The following is a 23,851-nucleotide window of genomic DNA, read 5'->3' as shown; positions in this document are numbered from 1 at the left end:
ATAACTTGGAACCTAGAATGTGACTTATTTGGTGGAATGCCTGCTTTGCTTATTTAGGAATGTGGGTTTAATCCCTGGCGCTTTCTCCACATTGCTCGGTATTATACTTCAGACTGTAGCAGTTGTATGAGGCCTGGTGAGCGCCGTAGTGGGTTGTGTGCATGCACTGCAGCTGGTGTGTGAGTGCCATGACTGGGTGTGTGGGCTCTGGACATTATAGCAGCAGCAGAAGAAAGGGGAGTGGGGTGGAGTGGGGGGGGGAAAGAAACAATATAAAATCCAGAAAAGGAGAGGAGGAGTGGATGTATGTAGGAGAAACAATAAATTAAGTACTAAAGACAGCATTGGGCGGGGGCAGGGGAACTGAGAGACCAGCAGAAGCTTATCCTTCTCTATAGTTACTTTAGACGTTAGTGCCTTAAACTCTCCAGTAGAAGGCTGGAGTTGGAAGAGTGGATTGCCCTACTTCATGAATCTATAAGAAACTCATTTGGATCCCAAGACAATAGGTTGAAAATGAATGGAAAGGGGCTAGAGTGATAGCACTGCTACTGGCCTTGCATGTGGCTGACCCAAGTTTGAGCCTTAGCACCCCATATCACCACCCAAGCCCTGCCAGGAGTAAGCCGTGAGAACAGCTGATGTAGCCTAACTAACTCCCCCCAAGGTATTCTGCACATTAGGAAGGAAGAGCAATTAAAAACTTGTATAAAAGTAGAATCCCAGAAATACACAGGAAAGAAATGGACTGAACTAAAAGAAGAAATAGGCCTTTGCACATAAGCTGAAATTAAATAAGCAATAGGACACTACATGCAGATCACAGGAGGATTGGAACAGCATTGTGAACCCACCAGACCACAGACCTCTCTAAAATACTCCTTGTCACTGTACAGTCTCTCAAGTGCACGTGGAGTTTCCTCCAGCAAAGCCCACTGTTGGACTTCAGCATAAGGGTGCCATGTCCATCCTGTGGGGAAACAACCACTTTCTCTCTCTCTCTCTCTCTCTCTCTCTCTCTCTCTCTCTCTCTCTCTCTCTCTCTCTCTCTCTCTTTCCTTTTGGGCCTTATGGCTTGCAGTACAGATACTAGAAGGTTATCAGGTATATTCCCTTACCTGCTTTCAACACTCAGTTCCTGTCCAAAATTATCATCTCCAACTATTGTTGTCATACTGGTCTCTTCTCTCTCCTAACGACCCTTCCCTCTCCTCACACTCTTGTGGCAAGCTTCCAGCCATTGACCCGTCAAAAGGAGATTTGACCTTTACCTTACACCATATCAAAATTAATCCCAGTGGAATCAAAAGTTCAAGTGTCAAAGAACTAATAGCATATACAAGTCTTAGAGTAAAACAGATGTAAGTGTGTATGACCTTGGTTTCTTAAGTAGGATGCCAAAAACACGGGCAGCAGGCAACAAAGGGAAGAGATAACGGAAATTTATCAAAATTGAAAACTTTTGTGCATCAAAAAACAATGAGTGAAAAACCCACAGTCTTAAATCTGCTAAAACTCTGCTGTCCCACGAACACAAAAGATTCCTATAGCTCCACAACAAAGAGACAAAGAGCCCAGTTTGGAAATGAGCAAAGAATTTGGAAGAGCACAGATGGCCATTAGCACACAAAAATGCTCAATATCACTCATCACTGGGAAGAATGCAGATTCAACCCACAGTGAGAAAAAGCCCTTACATCCCCTGGACTAACTTCGGGAAACAAAAGAGAGCTGGAGAGGATGTGGAGAAATAATAACCCTCTAACACAATGGGAATATAGAATAGTTCTGTCACCCTAAAAGTCTGGTGGGTCCTCAAAAAATTTAAATGTTGCGAATGCAAGTGGGTACATGAATGTGTAGCAGCTCACTCACAGCTTAAAATAGGCAGGGACACCACCAAGTGTCCATCTTGTGGCTGGACACATAAGCTAGGTAGGGCCCATTCTCCGCCTGGGACATCATTCAGCTGTGGAAAAGGGAAGTGGCACAGTGGGATGGGTCTGGAAACAGGTCAGATGAAGAAGACAGATTCCAAAGGCCCCTGGGTGTTGCGTTCCATGCACAGGAATACCCAGAACCAGAAATCCAGAGACTAATGCAGAGCTTGCCAAGCCGGGGCCCAGGGGAGGAGAGAGGAGGGGGCGCTGTTTAACCAGGTATATCGGGGCCTTCCTTGTGAGGTGATAAAAACTTGAAACTATGGAGATGGTCACACAAGCAGAGTGACTAGTGCCTCTCAAGTGGTGTGGCCTGACATTTTACCAAATAAAAGAAAAAGTGAGGGTAGGGAGTTTTGCTCAGTGGTCAGGCAGACTGATGCCTGGCACTGCCTCTGGCCACTGCAGCCCTGCCGGTGGCTCAGAGTGCAGCTACTATGGTCCCCAAACCAGCCCCAGCAGGGAACTGGCGCCTGAGTGGGCCCTGCCCCCCAGCATCTGAAGTAGCAGGACACAGAGCCACATCCTGGGCATTGCAGGGTGACAGGACCACTGCCAAAATCAAGGAGTTGAAGGATAAAACTCAGGCCTGGGGCCAGAGCAATAGCACAGCAAGTAGGACGTTGGCTGCATCCGACCAGGGTTTGATCCCCAGCATCCCATATGGGTCCCTGAGCACTGCCAGGAGTAATTCCTGAGTGCAGAGCCAGAAGTAACCCCTGAGTATCGCCAGGTGTGACCCAAAAAGCTCAGACATATTGTCTTGACACGCTGTCTCCAGATTCTGCCAGCTACTGCTGACTGTGCATGGCCATTCCACAGATGGTAAACTGAGGCCAGGTGGTCTGACATAGACACCCAGATCACATAGTCCTAGTACTAGGTATTGGGGGAAAGCATTGAGGCATCGTGGCTGGGAGAGGAATGGGGTGGGCGGAACCATCAAGGGGACAGGGCACTGGAGAGCCAGGGCTGGTAAGGGCGGGACTGTCTCGGGCAGACCTCACTGAAGGTAGAACTGCACCGTGGTCATCTTGGAGGTGGCCCTGAGTCTCCTTGTCTCCATCCTGCTCCACTGACCCCTCCTTCCTCTTCAGTCGGCCTGGAGGTTCTACGCCACCAACCTGTCGCGCACTGACTTGCACTCCACGTGGCAGTATTACGAGCGCACGGTGACGGTGCCCATGTACAGGTACGCAGCACACCTGCACCTTAGTCCTTCTTCTCTTCTGACTGAGTTTCGTTTCTTTGTTTTCTGTGCCAATGCACCTTCAGAGGGAGTTCTGTGTGATTCTTCCCTCCTTCGAAGCTTCATTGGTGATTTTTTTTTTTTTAATGGAGTTTCCCCCTCTCACCCTTGCTTTCTGCTCTTTGCAGTCCCTTGTGCTCTGGTTTGGGAAAAGACAACTCCTGGGTGAATGCCCCTGGCCCCCTCCTGGGTGGCACACCTGCTCAGGAGGGAGAGGGGACCTGTCCCAACTTCCCACCAGACCGGGGTCTCTGCATGGAGGCGTGACCCCGTTATGGTGAAGCACTGGGCCCAGGAGACCCGTGTCACCATAGGGTCCCAGTACCTGCACCCAGGCTTCCTGAGGCAGAGGTGATAGGCTCCAAGTCACATTTTTTTCAGGGAAAAATGGCCCCTCAGGTCAGGGTCTGAGACTGGAAGCCCAGCTGCCCGGAGCCCTGCTGTCGGGGAGTCGAAGCTGGGCCCCGACCTCCCCGTCCATGCCTCTACCCTGCCGGGGTCTCTGCCCCTGGTCCCAGGTCCAGGCTGGATCCTCTGGGCCCAGGTTCGACGAGGCAGGCCGGAGTGAGGGCTCCCTGGGGAGGGGCCTCCCCTCACCCCATCCGTTCTGGCAGTGCTGAGGCTCTGGCCTGGGCCCAACGCACAGGCCAGGCCTCATGCTAATTTTCTTTGTTCCTTTGTTTTCCCTCTTTCCTGTTCTCTTTAATTTTCCGTTCTTTCCCCTTTGTGTGTGTGTGGAACCCTTGAAAGCTCGCAACCTCAAACCTACGGGGCGTCCAGGTAGGAGCTGCATGGCCGAGTGTGTGTGTGGCGTGGTCTCCCGTCGGCCAGGTGACCGCACCCTGGCCCAGTCCAGCCCTGCACTCCTGCCCCTCCTGTGCGCCCCCCAGACGTCAGGCCTCCCTTGTCACCTGTGACCCCTCTCCCGCCTGGAGCCACTCGCTCACCTGTGTCCCCCCCCATCCCTCTCACTGCCCCTCAGCTGCTGCTCATGTGCTCGATCTGTCCGTCCTGGGTGGCCTTGTTCCTCCTGCTCCCTGCGTGTCCCTCCGCTGCCAGCGCCCTGACCTGCCTCTGACCCTCTACAGCTCCCGTAATGCAGCCGAGGGTGGTGGCAGTGGTGGCCCAGGGCATCCCCGGCAGTTTCCCTAGGCCCCGCTCTGCACCGGGTCCCCTGTGGGCCTCTGGTCGGCACTGTGTCGTTCTGGGATGGGGGCTGCTGAGCACCACTGGACAGTACCCCTCCCACACTGCAGAGACAGGGCGCCCTCCGACAGTGACAGGACAGGCTCCCCTGCCCGCCTCCCGCTGCTGAGACCTTGTGGGTCCCAGCAGCCGTGGTGGGGGCAGCACTCCTGGGGCCAGACGCTCAGGCGCTGAAAGGCTCCTCTGGATCTGGGTGACTCGTCTAGGGTCCCCGGGCTGCTCGTCATGGGAAGTGCCCCTCTCCCGAGTCTGGGGGCTGGGGTTGTTCTTCTGAGTCTGGCTGACCCCAGCTCCACCTCGGCTCTCCCGTGGGCCCCCGGGAAGTTGCAGGGCCTGTGTGTACGGCCTCACAGATGTGGTGCACACACCGCAGCTCTGTCCACGGCTCCTCTGTCCCAAGCATGCCGCCCCGTCTGGCTGAGGGCTGTCATCCGTGTCCTGAACCCTGGCCCTGTGGGGGGTCCCACAGGGAAGTGTGGCTTTAGGTTTCTGCTCCAGGGCCCATGGGGGACAGGGGAGGGACAAGGCCATTCCCATCCAGTGCCCTGTCCTGGGCACTGCTGTGCCCCAGGCAGGACGGGGGCCAGCCTGAACGAAGGGGTGAGGCGTGCTCCTTCCCACCAGCACATCTGGAGTTCGGGGAACCAAGCGCCACATCTGCTGGTGCAGGGCTGGGCGACAAAGGATGGAGAGTGAGCAGGGCACAGCGGCGAGAGGCAGGACAAAACTGAGGGGTGAGGAAGGAGTGGCTCTGGGCCCGTGCGGGTGAGGGGTGGCCTGGAGAGAGGCCCCCCAGGAGGCCAGAGAGGGCTGAGCTGTCCCTGGGAGAGCAGGCCCAGGCTCAGAGGGCAGAGCAGGGGCGGGGCTCAGGCCACGGCTCCTCCAGGGGTGTCTTAGCGAGGGTTAGAGGAGCGTTTGGGACTCAGCAGGCCAGGGGAGAAGGCGGGGCCAGGCCACGTGGCCAAGGGGCGTTTCCTACTTCAGAGGGAGAGGTGAGAACGGCAGGGGCTGCAGCCTCTCGCCTCAAGCTTTGCAGACTGTTGCCCTGCCCTCAGGCTGCGGCGGGCCCAGGGCCACGGCCCTGGAGTTCTGCTCAGAGCTGGGAGTGCAGCGAGGGGGCCCTGATGGCCCGAGGGCTGGAGCAGAGCCGGACTGCGAGGGTCCTGGTTTCTCTAGCTAGGCAGGGGCTCCCCCCCCATCCCAAGACGCGCAGGGCTGCTCTGCTGGGCTCTGTCAGGCAGCGGCTCTGCAGAGAAGGACCGGGGTGCTGTGGCTGTGGCCACACCGGCTCCCAGGGACGTCTTGAGAAGGGGAGGGCTGAGAGCGGGGCTCCACAGCTCCTCTCTGTGGCGGAGGCAGGGCCCCAGGCCAGGCTGCCGTGCAGCGACCAGGCGGAGAGGAGCCAGCCCAGGAGGCCCGTCCGCCTTGCTCCAGAACGGTCCCCCCTGCGGTGCTCACCCCATGCCCTCTCGTGCAGACTGATTCCTCCGCTCAACCAGCTGGAGCTGCTCCGGAACCTCAAGAGCAAGTCTGGACTCGCCTTCAGGTCAGAGGCGAGGGAACAGGTGCAGGGGAGACGGGGCAGGGGGTGGGCAGAGGGTCCTGCTCACCTTCAGGTCACTGGCGGGGCAGAGGGTTCTCAGTGCTGGCCTGTTCCCTGCTGCCCCTCAGGACGGGGCGCAGGGGTGGAAGCGCCCAGCCCTGCAATTCTGGCTTCTCCAAAGGGCCGCAGACCTGAGCAGGGGGTGGGAAGGACCCTGAGCATCACCCGTGTGGAGGAGGCCTTTCCCTTGAGACTGCCCCAGGGCCCGGGGCCATCTCGGAATGGGGCAGCATGGGGCCAGGGTGGTCCTTCCTGGGGAGGGGTTTCCAGAGGGACAGGTGGTAGCTGTGCCCCCGTGGCGCTCTCTGATGAGCTCCCGGGATTCCGGGGGTTCCAGCCCAATTCTGAGTGCCCCAGTGACCCTGCAGAAGCCCAGTGATGGGGAGGCAGGACCAGGCCAGGAGAGGCAGGGACGCCCCCCGGAGCACAGGTGGCAGCATGAGGATCCAGCTTTTGGCTTCTCAGCACTGATGTGTCTAGTGTCCAAGGCCCCAGGCCGGACTGTGTGACTCTGGGCCCTGTGCTGCTGGGGGGGACTTGGCAGGGAGGCAGGGACTAGGATCCAGGGGAGCTGGGAAGAGCCTGCAGGTCCATCAGTGACCACCAGAGGGCGGAGCCTGGATGCCAGGAGGCCAATGTGATCTGAAGGGTGGGGGCTGAGCAGGACGTGCAGTGCGCCTGTGGGGGGGGTGGGGTGATTGTGTGACTGTGAGTGGGGGGCTGTGACTGTGTGTGTGTGAGAGAGATGTGTGTGTGAGTGTGGAGGTTATGACTGTGTGTGAGTGTGGGGATGATTTTGTCTGTGTGACTGTGTGGGTGTGGCTGTGTGACTGGGTATGACTGGGTGTGGGTGTGTGCTGTGTGGATGTGACTTATGTGGGTATGACTGTGGGTGTGACTGTGTGGGTGTATAACTGTGTGGGACTGTATGTGAGTGCGTGTGTGTAAGTGGGTGTGTGTGTGGGAAGGTGTGGGACTGTGTGAGGGGCTGTGGGTGTGACTGGGTGTATAACTGTGTGGGACTGTACGTGAGTGTGTGTGAGTGAGTATGTATGTGGGACGGTGTAGGACTGTGTGAGAGACTGTGGGTGTGACTGGGTGTATGACTGTGTGGGACTTATGTGAGTGTGTGTGAGTGGGTATGTGTGTGGGACTGTGTGAGAGACTATGGGTGTGACTGTGTGGGTGTATAACTGTATGAGACTGTATGTGAGTGCGCGTGTGTGAGTATGTGTGTGGGGCTGTGGGTGTGACTGTGGGTGTATAACTGTGGGACTGTATGTGAGTGTGTGTGTGTGTGAGTGGGTGTGTGTGGGGGAAGGTGTGGGACTGTGTGAGGGGCTGTGGGTGGGACTGTGTGGGTGTATAACTGTGTGGGACTGTATGTGAGTGCGTGTGTGTGAGTGAGTATATGTGTGGGACTGTATGTGAGTATGTGTGTGTGAGTGGGTATGTGTGTGGGACTGTGTGAGGGGCTGTGGGTAGGACTGTGTGGGTGTATAACTGTGTGGGACTGTATGTGAGTATGTGTGTAAGTGGGTGTGTGTGTGGGACTGTGTGAAGCTGTGTGAGGGACTGTGGTGTGACTGTGTGGGTGTATAACTGTGGGAATATATGTGAATGTGTGTGTGTGAGTGGGTGTGTGTGGGGGACGGTGTAGGGCTGTGTGAGGGACTCGGTGTGGGCGGCCTCAAGACCAGGCTAGCAAGGACACTGGCCTTTTTGAGTGTTTGTGTTGAGTGGGGCTCTGTGTGTGTGCGTGTGGCTGCATGTGGAAGTGTGGGCTCGGCGCTGGCGTGGGGGCATGGGGCGGGCTCCGGTTGGCGTGGATGCTGCTAACGGTCTTTCACTTCTGTTTGAAGGAAGGAGCCACAGCCGGAGCCTTCCCCAAGGTCAGTGCCTTGGGCCCGTGTGCAGAGCTGGTGTCCGGTGTCCGGTCTGCTCCCTCCATGTCTGCGCACGCGTGTTCCGGGGAGCCGAGGGCTGTAGGGGCTCTCGTGTGGAACTTGATGGTGATGTGGTCCTTAAATCACTTTTCCTCTCTTCTCTGCCCCACCGCGCTGGGCTCTGCTGCGATCCGGCGTCGGGGCCCACCATGAGTGCAGGCGCCTGCCTGCTCAGCACCTAGCCCCACGCTGCCCTCTGCCCTCAGGACGGGAGTGTTGGCGAGGCCTCAGGGCCGGGGGATCCTCACGGCCTGCCCCTCCACCCCCAGTGACCAGCTAAGCACCGGGGCACCCACCCCATCCAGGTGGACTTTGGCGGACCCCCACCCCAGCACAGGACTCCACTACGCCCGGGCTGAGAGCAGACACCCCAGGGATGGGCCGTGGCCAGGGCGGACTGGCTCCTAGGGACCTGAGAGACCCCAGGTCTCAGCCCCAGGAGGCTCCCTGAGGATGCAGCCTGGCATCCCTGCTGGGCCCTACAGAGGCCCCTTTGCCCACCCTGGCACCTGAGCCCGAGGGACAGCAAGCACCTATGTGCCTCCCACCCCACTGCTGTCTGAGGCCTCAGGCCCGAGGTCACTTGCCCACCCACCCAGAGTTTCCTGTGCAGCCTCCCTGTCACCCTCTTCCTCTCTTCCCTCTTCTGTCTCCCGCTTTCTCTCCCTTTCTCCTCTCTGCCCTTTCTTCCCTCTCTCCCCTTCTCTCTTCCCTCTCTCCCCCTCTCTCCCCCTCCTCTCCCCCCTCCTCTCTTCCCCCTCCCTTCTCTCCCTCCCCCTCTCTCCCCCCTCCTCTCTCCCCCTGTCTTCTCTCTCTCCCCCCTCTCCCCCTCCTCTCTTCCCTCTCTCCTCTGTCTTTCCTCTCTCCCCCTTTCTCTCCTCCTCTCTCTTCTCTCCCTCTCTCCTCGCTCCCTCTCTCCTCTCTCCTTTTCTCCTCTCTTCCCTCTCTCTCTCTCTCCTCTCTCATCCTCCCCTACCTGGAAACCCTGCCTGCCCCCAAGCCCAGTAACCCCGTCACTAACTTTCTGCTTTCTGGGTCGCTTCCTGTCAGCTGTCTTTGGGGTCCGGGTGCTGGCCCCAGAGGCAGGATGTTGGTGAGGACTGACAGTGGGACCTTCCACACGTCCGCGCCTGCCCGGGGCCCGATAGTGGCGGGCCGCCCCGAAGGCCAGCCGAGAGAGGAGCTGGTGGCCTGGGCCAGAGCACGGGACTGTGCCTGCTGAGGGCCTCAGGTGCTGCGGACAGGGACGGCCTCGGAGGCATCCCTGTCACCGGGAGGAAAGAGGCGTGTGGACTGATACCGCCGGCACTCACGGGTCGGCTGGGGGTAGGACAGGTTGCTCGCTTGGCCGCTGGTCCCGGCTCAGGGTGGGCAACGCCCGGCTGTTAAAGGGGCCACTGCTCCGGGCAGGTGGTTGTGCTGTGTTGGCCCAGTGTCAGGGCAAGGCTTCTCTGGGCGTCTGTCCCTCACCCCAGCCCTTCCTTGCCTTCCCCTGCGCCTCCTGTCAGCGCCCCGCCCACGCCTGCCGGCACCTGGAGCAGCCCAGCCACCTGTCCCCTTTGCCGGCCTGACTTCTGGGGCTGTGGCCTCGTCCCGGCTCTCGCCTCTGGTGTGGAGTGACCGTTTTCCTGCCATCACACGACGCTGGCTTCGTGTTTCTCTCCGCCTTGGGCCCTGGCACCTGCTCGGGACAGGTGTGGTGCAGCAGAGCTGACCTGAGGACCGGGCAGCACCGGCCCCCGCTCCACTCTCCACAGGGAAGGTGCTGCAGGTTGGACCTTGTCTGCGGTGCGATGGCTGGGCGGGGGTTTGCGCCTGAGCTGCAGCGAGGCTGCCTCGGGGAATATGGTGCCAGGCCCAGACCGGCCTCGTGTGTCCTCTGAGCGTGGCTGGCCCCGGCCCTGCCCGCAGCAGCAGCCCAGCCTCGCGTGGCAGTGCAGCTGCGACTTCGGCGGAGCTGACGTCCGTGCGTCAGGTCATCAGCACGTCTGGGCAGTGTGAGAGGTGCCGTCTCGGCGCGGGGGCCGAGGAGCGGCCTGGTGCTGGTTCTGGTTGTCTTTGCTTGGACGAGACGTGGTAGGGCCGTTCCCTAGGGGCTTCCTGCCGGCGGGCTCTCCGCGGAGACCCGGCCGAGCCTCCCCCTGCCGGGCCTGGCCAGGGCAGCCGTGGCCTCCCGGGCAAGCTTCGGAGGGGGCTGGCGGCGGGCTGGGCCTTGGGAAGCTGCAGGTGCTTTGTGACCCCAGCTGCACATTTCGCCCCCGGAAATGTGCTTCCTGAGCCTCGCGCCGCTGCCGCAGCCTTCGCAGGGCCACAGCCCACGTATTATTTTTTTGTTGGCATGAACATGGCAAAAAATAATACAACGTTCGACACGGGGCCCCAGACACTGACTCTGGAAAGAAAAGGTATTTTTGGAGGAAATGCGGAATTTCTCTTTCTCCAAAAATAGGGGCTGTTTTCTTTCCCAGGCCGGGGGAGGCTTTGGGGGCTGCCCGCCCCCCAGGCACGGTGCCCGGTCTCCGTGCCCCGTCCCCCACCGCCCGGCTCTGCGGCCGCGTCCTGCGCGGCGCCGGCACTAACTGTTCTCCTCGTTTCCAGTCCAGGCAGGCCGTGCAGAGAGTCCCTGTGTGGATGCTGCCCTGGACACTCTAGGTACCGCGTCGTGTCGCCCGACGGCCATGCTGCACGCTCGCCCCTGCCTCCCCACCCACACACGCCTGCTTCTGAGACGATCTAGCCCAGTCCCACCCCGGCCCCCGGCCCCAATTCTGATTGGCGAAGCTGGGCAGTGGCGGTCGTGCTGGCGCCCTTCCCTCAGCCCAACCAAACGATGCAGAAGCAGGAGGGGCTGGTCAGGGGCTCTGAGTCCCAGAACGGGCACCGGCGCCGCCCCCTCCCGGGGTCTCGCTCACCCAGCTCCGCTGCTGTGCGCCCCAGGACAGCTCCCCCCGAGCCGTGTGCTGGGCTCCCCATCCCCACAGGCCTGGTTCGGGCGGTGCGGGCGCCACCGTGTCCCCTCCCCGCCCTGCCCTGCTGTCGGGTGTGTGGAAGCGTCTGTCCTGCTTGCTCTGGGCCCCTCCCTCCCCCACGGTGCAGCCCCGGGCCCGTGCCAGTTGCACCGTCCTTCACCGTGTGCATGCGTCGCGCTGGCCCTGGACACGCTCGCGCCGAGGCGGGCATGGGGAGGGGCCGTGCGACTGGCGGCCCCGGGGCGGAGCATGCTGGCACCTCTGCACCCATGCATGCCCCAGTCCTGCACCGGGGGCGGAGGACTGCCTCCCCCTACCCTTCCCCCATGCTGCCTGTGTGTGCCCGAGCCCCGTGCTTGCAGGGATGGCTGAGCTCCAGGCGGGGAGACGACGGTGGGCCCCGGCAGAAGCTGCCTTGCTTGCCCAGACTTCGTGTCCGGGTGCTTCTGGCCACATGCTGGTCCCAAGGGCCGGGTGCTGTGGTCAGGCTGCTTGGGGTTCGAGGGCTGCAGGCACCCCAGCCGGCGCAGTGCTGCGCAGTCTCCCCGAATGGCCCTTCTCCCGTGGGTGCAGCCCTCGCTACTCTGCTGCGACACAGCACGTGTAGACGGTCCCTGTGTGTCCACGGACACCTTGGTAGGGGGCAGGTCGGGGGCGAGAGGCTGGGTCTTGACGTCTCCCCCGGGCCCTCCTGAGCTTGCTTCCCTGGGCCGAGAAAAGGCTACAGACTGCTCTCATGTGCGAAGGGGCTGGTGTGGGCCTGGCCCCGAGACAGGCGGCAGGGCCCACCTCGGCCCTTGCTTCTGTCCTCGGCATGGAGCCCAGTGACTCCCTTCACACCTTCGAGGTGCCAGCTGTCAGGGCATCTGGACTGGGCAGCTTGGGTGACTGGGTGGGGCCTGGGGGTGTGGAGCTGCAGAGGACCAAAGTCCGGCAGCCCCCCGGGACTCCTCCTGCCCGTGAGGCAGGGCCATGGCTAGTGGCACCAGAATCCTGCCAGCGGGCAGCGGCCTGAGCTCGGTCCCATGTTCTCGGGGTGGCAGGACACAGGGGTGCTCAGGCTCCTTGTGGGGCGGAGTCTTAGGGCTCCTTGGGAGGGAGATGTAGTTCTCCCACCAGCAGGGGGCACCCGCACACACCAGCAGCCAGGAGGCATGGAGGGGCTGGTCCCTGGGAGCCACTCCTGAGCGCGAGCAATGTGACGGCTTTGTGGGCCTAGCCCTGTCCTGAACGTGAGCAGCAGCCAGTTCTCAGGAAGTGGGCCGAGCCGTGTCCCGGATCAGACCAGTCCATGGGAGAGCTAGGACCGGGGCCCCCCTGCTGCAGAGACGGGGGGATGCGAGGGGAACATATTCCTGCCCCGAGTTGCTTGTGTCACACAAGAGGAGCCCAGAGTGGAAGAGAATGTTCTGGAAGCTGGGCCGAAACTGGGTGCTGTCTGGGACTTTGGCCGCTCCCGGGCCCTCTGTCCCCGTCAATCTCTCCAGCACGTGGGGATGAATCAAGGCCCCGCAGAGCTGAGCTCTCCTTCCAGAGCAGCCCCTGGGTACACCAAGCTCCGCACCGGCATCGTGCTCGCTTCCCTTGGGGACTCCTTGCCAGGACATTTGTCACAGAAGCTTCTTCGCTAGCTACTGCAGAGACCCTGAGCTCCAGTGCAGCACCAGCTTCTCATCTCAGCATCAGCAGAGGAAGCGGGTGGGAGGCCCGGGGCACCCCTGCCTGCAGTACTCTGGCGGATCAGTCCCCCCTGACGGCCTCAGACTCTTTCCTGTGGGTCAGTCACCCTTGACGGCCTCAATCTCTCCTGTGGGTCAGTCACCCCTGCTGGCCTCAGACTTTTTCCTGTGGGCCAGTCACCCAGCGCTGGTCAGGGTCTCCTCGGGGTCAGTCATCCTGTGCAAGCCTCAGACTCTCTCCTTTGGGTCAGTCACTCCTGACGGCCTCACTCTCTCCTATGGGTCAGTCACCCTGTGCTGGCCTCAGACTTTCTCTTGTGGGTCAGTCACCCCTGATGGCCTCACTCTCTCTTGTGGGTCAGTCACCCTGTGTTGGTCAGGCTCTCCTCAGGGTCAGTCACCCTTGCTGGCCTCAGACTCTTTGCTGTGGATCAGTCACCCAGCGCTGGTCAGGGTCTCCTCGGGGTCAGTCATCCTGTGCAAGCCTCAGACTCTCTCCTGTGGGTCAGTCACTCCTGACGGCCTCACTTTCTCCTGTGGGTCAGTCACCCTGTGCTGGCCTCAGACTCTCTCCTGTGGGTCAGTCACCCCTGATAGCCTCAGTCTCTCTCCTGTGGGTCAGTCACCCCTGACGGCCTCACTCTCTCCTTTGGGTCAGTCACTCCTGATGGCCTCAGACCCTCTCCTGTGGGTCAGTCACCCCTGACAGCCTTGGACCCTCTCCTGTGGGCCAGTCGCCCGGTGCTGGTCAGGCTCTCCTGGGGGTCAGTCACCCTGTGCGGGCCTCAGACTCTCTTCTGTGGGTCAGTCACCCCTGACAGCCTCAGACCCTCTCCTGTGGGCCAGTCACCCGGTGCTGGTCAGGCTCTCCTGGGGGTCAGTCGCCCTGTGCTGGCGTATGCACTTGTCTCAGCTGAGGGCCCTGGTTGGGGCTGGTGGGGGCAGGTGGATCCCCAAAGGGAGCTGCGGGGTGAGCTAGCAATGACGGCGGCCAACAGCTTCCCGGCCTGGGGCAGCCCAGGGCCTGCTCAGAGCAATTGGTGCTGGACCGCGCCTCTCTGTGTGGTCCCTGAGGATTTGTTTCTTCTGGGGTGCATGGGGGAACTCATCCAGGTTAGGGTGCCTGGCGCCATCTGCTGAGCCGACAGCGCTGGCGTCCGTGGCCCCAACTCCGGGTGCTGCTCAGAGGCGTGAGAACCGATGTCCTTGATTATTGGGTCCCCAGTTGCCGGGGTCCTGCAGAGCTGTGGTGTCCGACACAGCGGCCCCTTCAGCTGCGTGTCGCCCCCTGAGGTGTCTGGTCTCCAGAAACTGTACGGCCTGGGCAGAGTCCCGGGAGTGGGCGCGGGGGCGCCTTGACTGGGCCGGGCCAGCTGGGGGGCCCTGCTCCGACGCGCATCCTCGTGCTCCACGGCGGGGTCCTGTGCTGGCAGCCCTCGCCCCCCAGCCCTGGGCTGGGGGCTGCCCGGGGAAGCAGGTGCACTTTAGGACTCGGAGGCGGAGCCAAAGTGATTTAAGAGCCACTGACATCACCTGGCCACGCTGAGCTCCCGAGGGGCCCGCAGGGCAGGCCGAGGGCGAGGCCGGTGCGCGTGGCTCACCTGGGCCCCGTTGGCCCCCCGTGGCCACTGGTGCCCCCAGGTCTGCTGTCTCCCTGCCTCCGTGGGGACCGTGTCCGCCCGGCGCGGACGCCCGTGTCCGTGTCCCCAGTGACCTCTTGCTGTCTCTCTGTGTGTCCGTCTGTCTGTCTGTTCTTGCTGGAGCAGCCAGAAGGTCAGTTTGAAAGACCGTGTCTTCTCCAGCCCCCGCGGCGCGGCTGCCAAGGGGAAGGGGTCCCCGCAGGCCCCGACCGTGCGGCGCTCGCCCAGCGCGGACCCCAGCCTGGAGGACAGTCCCAGCAAGGTGCCCAAGAGCTGGAGCTTCGGAGACCGCAGCCGAGCACGCCAGGCCTTCCGCATCAAGGGTGCCGCTTCCCGCCAGAACTCAGAAGGTGGGTCGGCGCCCACTCCCCGGCCTGCCTCCCCGCACCCCCTCTCCCCCGGAACCTATGATGAGCCTTCCGGCACGAATGCTCGACAGCAAGCCAGGCACCTCTGTCCCTGGGCGGCCTTCGTCCCCAGTCACTCTGCTGGTGCTGGCCGGACACTCCCCAGGGAGAGGCAAGCGCCAGGCTGCCCGCCTGCCCAGTCTCTCGGGACAGGCTTCAGCCAGCCTGTGCTTGCCAGGCCCAACAGCCCCCTCCTCCTGCCTTTCCGCGGGGTGTCCTTCCAGCCCCCACCCCTTCCCCGAGCGGCCACTCCCAGGGAGAAGACCCGTGAGGAGAGGTCACCGCTCTGGAAGAGGTGTGTCCAGCAGGCCTGGCTGCCTGCAGTCCCGCACTGGGGGACAAGGAACAGGTGCCAGAGTGGCCCCGAGAGCTGTGTCTCCTCCACCCAGAAGCCAGTCTCCCTGGGGAAGATGTCGTGGATGACAAGAGCTGTAACTGCGAGTTTATGACGGAGGACTTGACCCCGGGCCTCAAAGTCAGCATCCGGGCCGTGTGGTGAGCCAGGCGCCCGCAGGAGGGCCGCTGTCCCTCCCCCTGAATGCTCCATGTGCCACTGTGTCCCCACCCCCGTGTGCATGCCTGAGATGAGGTGTGGACACAGGGTCCCGGCTGGGCCAGGGCCTGTGGAGCCAGGACCATGCCAGGGCCGGGCAGCAGGGCCGCCGGCCAGTGGCTGGCATGGCTCCGCTGACCGCCTCCCATCGCCTCTAGCGTCATGCGCTTCTTGGTGTCCAAGAGGAAGTTCAAGGAGAGTCTGCGGCCCTACGACGTGATGGACGTGATCGAGCAGTACTCCGCTGGCCACTTGGACATGCTGGCCCGCATCAAAAACCTGCAGTCCAGGCAAGAGCCCCTTCTCTGCCCGCCCAGCTCCGCACACAGTGCCCTGGCGGTGGTCTCGGGCCAGCGCAGGTGGGCAGGCTGCCTGCTCCTCCCGGGGCCCTCAGCTCCAGACTCACACGGGGCCTGTATCCACCGGGATGTCCCCTGTGCTGTCTGTTTCCCGAACTATGTTGTCCCCCTGCCCGTGCTGCTGGGCTGCGTGTCTGTGTGTGTGCCACGTGCACAAGTGTGGTGAGTGCAGCCATGCCCCCACAGCTCTGTGAGTGCATGTATGTTCACCGGAGTATAGGAGCACACGCACTGTGCACCCACAGCAGATTGTGTGTGCGTGCACAGTGCACCTGCGAATGCATGCAGTCTGCTGTGTGGACATCACAGGTGTCTGTAAGCATCATTACTCACATCCATACACACATGTGCACTGCCAGGCACACGTGTGCATGTATGTGTGCTGTGTGTCAGTAAAGTCATCATGCTGAGGGACGAGAGTGGGGCTGGCACAAAACACGTCACCTTCCTTCCAGAAAGAGGCCTCATGTGCCTCCCCACCTCCCACGGGGCAGGCGAGACACAGGCCTGCGGGCCGCCTCCCTGTCCTTCATGCTGCCCTGCCAGCCTGTGTCACTCCCAGGTGTACACCGCAGGGATGTGCTACACTCATCCTCCACGGGGGCTGTGTCCATCCACTGCACCTGTGTGCACACAAAGTACACATGTGCTCCCATGTGTGTGCCACGCACCTGCACGTGTGCTCCCATGCACCAACCACCTTCACCCAGGCACAGAACTACACATGTGCTCAGGCACACATGCCCTGCTGCTTGGAGGGTCACGCGGCTGCTGTCTGGCAGTTGCTCCTGCCCTCCCTGGCCACTGGGGTCTCTGTGCCCTGGACGGCCCAGGGCCTGTTTCTGGCGGGAGCGTGTCTTCACCTGGAATCAGTTGCCTGTTTTAGTGCCTTCCTGTCTGGACTTGGATGCCGGCGAGGGGCCATCCGGCTGGCAGTGCTCCCCTGGGCAGGGGCCGCAGGACTTTCCTGGACTCAGGCAGTAGCTGCCTGGACAGGTTCCTCTGCAGAGCTGAGCAGAGCCGACGTGCATGCACGCAACCACATGTGAGCCCGTGTGTGAGTAAGTGTGTGTGTGTTGCCATCATGCGTTTGATCGAATGTGTAGTGATGTGTGTGTGTGAGCAAGCAGGAGTGTGAGCACATCGTACACACGTGCTTGAGTAAGCATGTCTGTGCACACTCGTGAGTGTGTAGAAGCAAACCTGCCAGCGAATGCCAACACCTTAGTGTGACTATTCGCCGGGCGTTGGCTCTGGGACGGCCCGAGCGCCCGTGTGGGAGGCGAGTGCACGGTGCCCTGCTTCAGGTCTCTCACTGCCACTGTCTCCGCTCCCAGGGTCTTCCGTCCTGGCTGCCCCTGGAAGCAGACCCGCCCCACACCTGCGGGGGCCTGTGCGGCTCTTCGCGGGCGCTCAGGATGTGAGCACTTGCGGGCCGTGCGGGCAGCGGGGCTGGAGCACGGGTGCGTCCGTCGGGGCGTGGAGGGTGCTGTGAGTGCCGCAGCTGCAGCCACGTCCTGTTGCTTTGATGCGTCTGTTGGTGTCTCTTTTCTCGTTCCCTCGCCAGGATAGATATGATTGTGGGCCCCCCACCCCCTTCAACTCCCCGGCACAAGAAGTACCCCACCAAAGGACCCACGGCCCCTCCGCGAGAGTCGCCCCAGTACTCTCCTAGGTTCGGACTTGTCTGTTTGATGGCCAGCCCCTTCGCCCCAGGCCACATGACGGCAGCCCCCCTTCCTTCCCCGGAGGGAACGTCTGGGCTGGGGGGCTGGCAGTGCGCCCGAGCCCACCTCCCTCATGGCGTGTGCTCTGCCAGCAGAGGTGCCCCTCAAGGGCCAAATAGAGGGTCCCTGAGGAGGGTTTCGTGGATGGTCAGGCCAGGACTCGGGTCCAGCAGAGGCAGCTTCCGGCCATCACGGTCACTGTTGACGAGGCTGCTGCCCCGCCACTGGACCAAGCTTCTTCAGAGAAGGCCACAGGCCCCGGAGGCAGAGTGAGAACCAGGGCTGTGAGGGAAGCTGTGTGGCAGTTGGCCGGCGGAGCCCACTCATGCGCCGGGAACTGTGGCGGGGGGCTTCTGCTCTGAGGCCGCGGGCCAGGTGGAGGACAGTGTTTGCAGCCCCTGCTCTGGGAAGCCCCCCACCGCCCAGCCCCAAGGAGATGCAGCCAAGACCCAGCCCCCAAGGACGCAGAACCCACACATGTCACTGGTTCTGCCCCGGCCTCCCGGACACTGCAGGCAGCACAACGGAGTATCAGCCAGCCTGGGGCCTGAGGGACCGTCTCACCGACCCCCAGCAGCTCCCAGGGGGCTGTGGCCCACCAGGCAGGCGCCGTCATGTGACAGGAGCGAAGGCGCTGAGCCCCTGCGCCTGGACCGTGTGCACCCAGAAATTCCAGAGGGCCCCGCGCTCCCCCCATTGGCATCTGCTTGGTGCCCAGGGCTTTCCACACCCCTCTGCCCCTCACCCTCCCTTGCATGCGCCAAGCATGAAGCTCAGTGTGCACAAGGAGGCTGCCCTGTGGCTGACACGAGCCTGGAGCCCCTTCTGTTTCGTGCAGCAGAAGGGAGACGGCCCCTGACTCCTCGCCCCCGGGAGGCAGAGGGTGGGATGGTCTCACAGACTCCCGTGTCTGCACCCCCAGACTTCCTCATGCACCTGGTGCACAGATGAGGTGGAGGCTATGTCTTCGGGCCTGCCCAGGGCCTTGCCCAGCTGGGGTCACTGGCAAGGGAGCCTGCACATGCCACAGCTCTGCCCGGGAGCCTTGGCAGCCCACAGCCTCTCCTGCAGCCCTTCCTGCCACACAGCAGCTAAAGGCTCCCTGAACCCAGGGCAGAGGATGCCGCCTTCCCTTCTAGTTGGCACCTGGGTCCTGTGGCCTCATTTGAGACCAGCTTAGCTGTGTTCGGCCTCCGACACACATATATACACACATGTACACTGAGCACACAAGCAAACCTGCTGGAAGAAGCATGCACAGGCGCATGCAGCAATGTCACACAGGTATGTACGATCACAGCACATGCATGTGCACATGGTATACATGTGCAGGTGCATGTGCACCAACGTGTGCATAGTGACTACAGGCACACACTAGAAAAGCACACATGATCACACTCCTGGACACATGCATACATGGACACATGCTAGTAGAAGCACACAAGTACACACACGAAGTCACTGGTGGAGGCACACATGCTCATGGTACACACTGCTCCCACTGCTAGAAGCACACGTGCACATGTGCACTCCAGCAGCACACAGGTACATAATACATGCTCACGCAGTCTGTACTGAAGGTGGACTGTATGCATGTATACCTGCACACATGTACATGTATCGCACACATATGTCACAGGCATGTGTGTGCACATACTCGTATCAGTGGTGTACAAACAGGCACATGGGCAGCAGTACATGTCTGTGTGTGCGCAGATGGTAGCACACACACACACATAGACATACACGCACTGTTCAGAGCATGCGTGTGTGTGCGTGCAGTCTGCGTGCTCCCTCATAGAACCCTCTCTGTGGCACTGACCGTACCCTCTCGTGTCCGCTGTGTTGGTGTACGTCTCTTCTGCCCTGCATGGCGCTCTCACCACGTCCTGCCTCTGCTGCAGACATCTAACTCTCCCCAGCACACCCAGTCTGGCCTCAGTGGCACATTATGTGGGAATAAAGGTCAGGGTCAGGGACTGGAGCAATAAGACAGTGGGGAGGGCACTTTCCTTGCGCACAGCCAACCGGGTTCCATCCCTGGCACCCCATATGGTCCTCCGAACCAAACAGGAGTGACCCCTGAGCACAGAGCCAGGAGGAAGCCCTGAGCACTGCCGGGTGTGGCCCCCAAACTAAAAGGTCAGGGTCAGGAGTCCGGGTGGAGGGGAGGGGGCCGGGGATGTTGCCCTTAGAAATCCTCCTCTTTACTCCTCATTAATGTGCCAGCCCCAGGCATGCGTTGGACAGAGCGTGGCCCGAGGGCACTGGAGCAGGCGAGAACTGGGTGCCCGGTGTCCATCTGTCCTGGCACCCCGCCGTCCCCGACAGCTCTGGGGGACTGGGGCCTGGCTCAGGAGGAGAGGGCTTCGGGCCCAGTCACGCCCTCCTGAGCCCGTGCTGGGGCGGGGTCTCTTCCCCACAGAGTGGACCAGATTGTGGGTCGGGGGCCAGCCATCACTGACAAGGACCGCACCAAGGGTCCGGCTGAAACGGAGCTGCCTGAGGACCCCAGCATGATGGGCCGGCTGGGGAAGGTGGAGAAGCAGGTGGGTGAGTCTGGGGGTGCCACGCTGGCTGCTTGCCAGCCTGGGCCTCTGGGTCCCAGTGCCATCTCTGCTGGCAGCCAGGGGCCTGTGCCCCAGAATCAGAGCTGGGCGCTTAGCCCCCTGTGCAGGGCAGCCCCACCCCCGAGCCCCTCTGCAAGAGAAGCGTGGCACCCATTTGGGGAGGATCCTGACACTTTCCCCAGGATGTGACCCAGCGCCCACCCTGCAGGTCTTGTCCATGGAGAAGAAGCTGGATTTCTTGGTGAACATCTACATGCAGCGCTCGGGGATCCCCCCAACGGAGACTGAGGCCTACTTCGGGCCCAAGGAGCCAGAGCCGGCACCCCCCTACCACAGCCCCGAGGACAGCCGCGACCACGGCGGCAGGAATGGCTGCATCGTCAAGCTCGTGCGCTCCACTAGCTCCGGAGGCCAGAAGAACTTCTCGGCGCCCCCTGCCCAGTGCCCCCCGTCCACCTCGTGGCAGCACTGCCACGCTCGCCAGGTCCCTGGCACCTCGCCCGTGGGCGACCCCGGCTCACTGGTGCGCATCCCGCCCCCGCCGGCCCACGAGCGCTCCCTGTCTGCGTACAGCGCGGGCGCCCGGGCCAGCGCCGAGCTCCTGAGGCACGAGGAGGCCGCGGGCAGCAGGGCCCCCGAGGCTGGCCTGCGGGGCAGCGACACGTCCATCTCCATCCCGTCCGTGGACCACGAGGAGCTGGAGCGCTCCTTCAGCGGCTTCAGCATCTCCCAGTCCAAGGAGAACCTGGACGCTCTGGCCAGCGGCTACGCGGCGGTGGCGCCCTGCGCCAAGGTGCGTCCCTACATCGCCGAGGGCGAGTCCGACACCGACTCAGACCTGTGCACGCCCTGTGGGCCCCCGCCGCGCTCTGCCACCGGGGACGGCCCCTTTGGGGATGTGGGCTGGGCCCGGAAGTGAGGCAGTTTCTCCAGCTGCTCCTGAGTTTCCGTGAGGACCCACTGGGCCGCTTTCCCGGTGACGAGGATGGACTGTTGGGGTGCAGGGGTGTAGGGTGGCCCCGGTCTGCTGTGGACTCAGCAGAGGGCCCTTCCCAGGAGGACTGCGGTGCCTGCTACAGACAGTGGGCCCGAGCGGGCCTCGAGGGGCAGACTGGGAGTGCTGTCCTCCCTGGAGGTTGCAGTCCGGCCCAGGACTGTCTCTTCTGCACCTCCACCCCTTCCCTGTCAGCCCCGGGGTGGGGCTTCCGGGCCAGCCTCCCACCCTGTTCCCGGGTAGGGGCCACCCCAGGGGCAGCTGCCCTCAGAAACCTGCCCCTGGGCTTTGGTGCGGGACACGTTCCACAGGGTCCTAAGAAGGCGTCAGAGAGACATCAGGCATCTGGGGTAGGCCCCTGCGTCCACATTGCCCTGGCCAGGCGCCGGTCACCAGGCCACGGTCAGCACTGAGACAGGCCAGCAGGGGGGCGATGCAGAGGTCCCCGTCTCCACTGTCCCATGCAGCGTCTCCCAGGGAGCTGCCCCCCCCACACTCTCCGAGCTGGTCCCAGGTCCTGCTGTCCACTTCCTGGGCCCCGTGGGTGAGGGGCACCAGCCTCCGAGGTCAGGGGAGAGAGTGGGGACAGACAGACTCGTTTCTGGGGGCCCAGCTAAGCCCCCATGACCTGTCACCGCTCCCGCCCGTGGGCAGAGGGTGGACTGCTGTCTCGGGCACTAGCCCACACGTGTCTGCGGAAGGGACTGTGTTCAGGGCCCCGGGGTGCTGTGCCCCCCACCCGCAGGGCAGCCGCTGGGCTCCCTCCCCTTTGCTGGGCGGCTCCCTGCAGGGGCGAAGTGGGGGCAACACCGTGCTGGCCCAAGGGTCCGCAGGGACAGAGGGTCTCAGAGCTGCCCTGGAGACCAGGTGGGGGCCCTGCACCCTGCGGCGTTTGGCTGGAGACCCTTCACTTAGCATCCCCCCCAGACCCCAGGAGGAAAAAGTGCAGCAGCTGAAGGATGGGTGGCCCCCGGGAGAGGTGCCCAGCACCCGCCCAGCAGGCGGGGCCGGGGCAGCAGGCCAGTCACCAGCAACCCGGGCCTGGAGCCCGGCCAGCTCTGTCCCTGCTGGGGGTTCCACCCTGGCCCGGGCCCCTCTGTGGAGCGGTTGGTCTCTCTAGGAAGCCGGGCCCCAGCCCAGTCCCAACAGTGTCACCCGTATCCCAGCGTGAGGCCCCAGGCACGTCCGTTCCGAGAAGTGCAGCAGGAACACCTGGTGTGTTCGCGGTGACTGACCTCTGTGGCAAACGTGCCCCCACATGAGCAGCATGTGGCCAGAGCCCGGCACGGAACATGTTCTCACACAGCTCACTCACCATGCACACGGTCTGTGCACACACGTGGGCGTGGACGTGTGCTTCTGGACACGCATGCACGTGCCGTGGGTCTGTCTACTGGCTCTGGCCCTGGAGTGGGGAGGTGGAGCTGAGTTCAGGTGGGGCCAGGAATCCCTGTGGCCTTGTGTGTCCAGCTGGGATGCTGCCCACCAGTCCTGGCCCTCCTCAGGGCCCCCGTGCCCACAAGGGCTCTGAAGCCTGTGCTCTGTGAGCTCTGCTGGTCAGGAAAAGGAGGTGGCCCCAAGGGCCGGGGGTGCCGGCCCCTCCGCCCCACCCCTGCTGCAGCTGTTGGGGGCGGAGCTCAGCCCTGAGAAGCAGCTGGAAGCCACAGGGGCAGAGGGCGTCAAGTGGCCTTGGAAGCAACCTGTCCATTTGGGTCCCAGGACTGTGTGCCCGCAGGCCAGGCTGAGCTCAATGGCACGCCCCCTAGAGGCGAAGAGAGAACAGACCCTGGAGAGCGCGTGGTACAGTGCCCGGCTGGCAAATGGCTCCTTCCACCCTGGCCCGGCCTGGTTACTCACTCCCTGGGCTGGTCGTGTGTGGCTGACGTGCTCCAGCTGTGTGCCCAGGAGAGGCGCCCCAGGTGCCCCAGCGGGTGTGAGAGAGAACCAGGAAGGGCTTCCTGAAGGTGGTGTGGCGCTTGTGCCTTGCTCCGTGAAGCCTGGAAGCTGTCCAGCCAGGGCTCTGCAGCTCACCCTCAGAGGAGGGCCGGGAGGAGGACGTTCCAGCAACTGGGAAGGAAGCGCCCTCTGAGTGGGGTCTGGTGAGGGCCACGGGTCCCTGGGAGCAGGGACCAGCTGGGGCTGCTGGGTCCTGAGCTTTCTGTTCCCTGCAGCTACGCCCAGCTGGGTCTCACAAGCCCTTGCCTTAAAGTGCATCGGCAGGAAGTCGCGAGGCCACCCAGTCCCCCTTGGCACCTGTGAGCACCGTGGCAGGCCGTGCCTCCTCTGGCTGTGACCTTCTGCCCGGCGAGGGCAGGGGCCTCTGTTCCTGGGCCCCTGCGTGGCCCCTGCCATCCCTGTGGCTGCAGCCCCCACCCGCGCCGTTGCCTTGGCTGTCTGCACTTTGTTCATGCTCCAAAGAACCCTCGAATGCCTTCGGTACCGGCTGCGCACGCCCCGCTCCCCGCGACAGACTGGCCTCCGCGAAGGCGTCCCCCAGCACCACCCGTCTGCCAGTTCAGGACTCGCGTTTCCACAGACCAGCCCATCGAAGTCACGGCAGCTCCTCCCTCCACCGCCTGCCGGGCCCAGGCGGAGTGGCCCGGGGCTCCGGGGGTGGCAGCTGGCACAGGGGCGAGGCCGGGTGCCTGTGGGCTGTGCACTCAGTAAAATGCAGTGACCAACCTGCATGAGCCTCTTTCCTCCCAGAGACTCCAGCCACTGGCCTGTGGTGGCAGGGGCGGTGACAGTCCTCGTGCGTTTGCCATCCCAGGGCCCTCCCAGGTGGAGCCCTGCAGGCTGCGCTGCCAGGTGGGACCCTGCCTGGGGTATGAGGTGGCCCATGGCGCGGCGGGGCTGGCAGCCACCTCCTGCCTGCTGCCTCCACCTGGTCCACTGGTCTCTGCAGCAGCGAGTCGGCTGCCCCGTCCCCACCAGAGCCCTCAGAGCTCGACTGCAGGGTGAGACCAGGGGCGCTGTGCCTGGCTGCCCTCCAGAACTTTCCACCCTGCC

General features: G+C 62.6%; 1 protein-coding gene across 14 annotated transcripts in view; it reads left to right on the top strand.

Annotated features, from left to right (window-relative positions):
• KCNQ2 (potassium voltage-gated channel subfamily Q member 2) overlaps positions 1–23,527 on the top strand; it is a 39,600-nt gene extending 16,073 nt beyond the window's left edge. The window contains exons 8-18 of one of the 14 annotated variants that reach the window (XM_055140670.1): positions 3,038–3,132; positions 3,940–3,969; positions 5,873–5,941; positions 7,861–7,890; positions 10,543–10,596; positions 14,395–14,582; positions 15,029–15,134; positions 15,351–15,551; positions 17,119–17,226; positions 19,704–19,827; positions 20,057–23,527. In XM_055140670.1, the coding sequence (XP_054996645.1) occupies positions 3,038–3,132; positions 3,940–3,969; positions 5,873–5,941; positions 7,861–7,890; positions 10,543–10,596; positions 14,395–14,582; positions 15,029–15,134; positions 15,351–15,551; positions 17,119–17,226; positions 19,704–19,827; positions 20,057–20,767 (1,716 nt within the window). In that variant the 3' untranslated portion in view covers positions 20,768–23,527. Of the gene's footprint in view, positions 1–3,037; positions 3,133–3,939; positions 3,970–5,872; positions 5,942–7,860; positions 7,891–10,542; positions 10,597–14,358; positions 14,583–15,028; positions 15,135–15,350; positions 15,552–17,118; positions 17,227–19,703; positions 19,828–20,056 lie in introns of all 14 variants that reach the window. The other 13 variants (XM_055140668.1, XM_055140672.1, XM_055140667.1 and 10 more) reach the window with 13 other exon arrangements.
• The last annotated feature ends 324 nt before the right edge of the window (positions 23,528–23,851 follow it).

Source organism: Sorex araneus, chromosome 5, assembly GCF_027595985.1.
Source record: "Sorex araneus isolate mSorAra2 chromosome 5, mSorAra2.pri, whole genome shotgun sequence".
NCBI classification, from domain to species: domain Eukaryota; kingdom Metazoa; phylum Chordata; class Mammalia; order Eulipotyphla; family Soricidae; genus Sorex; species Sorex araneus.
This window is presented reverse-complemented; position numbering and strand designations above follow the sequence as displayed.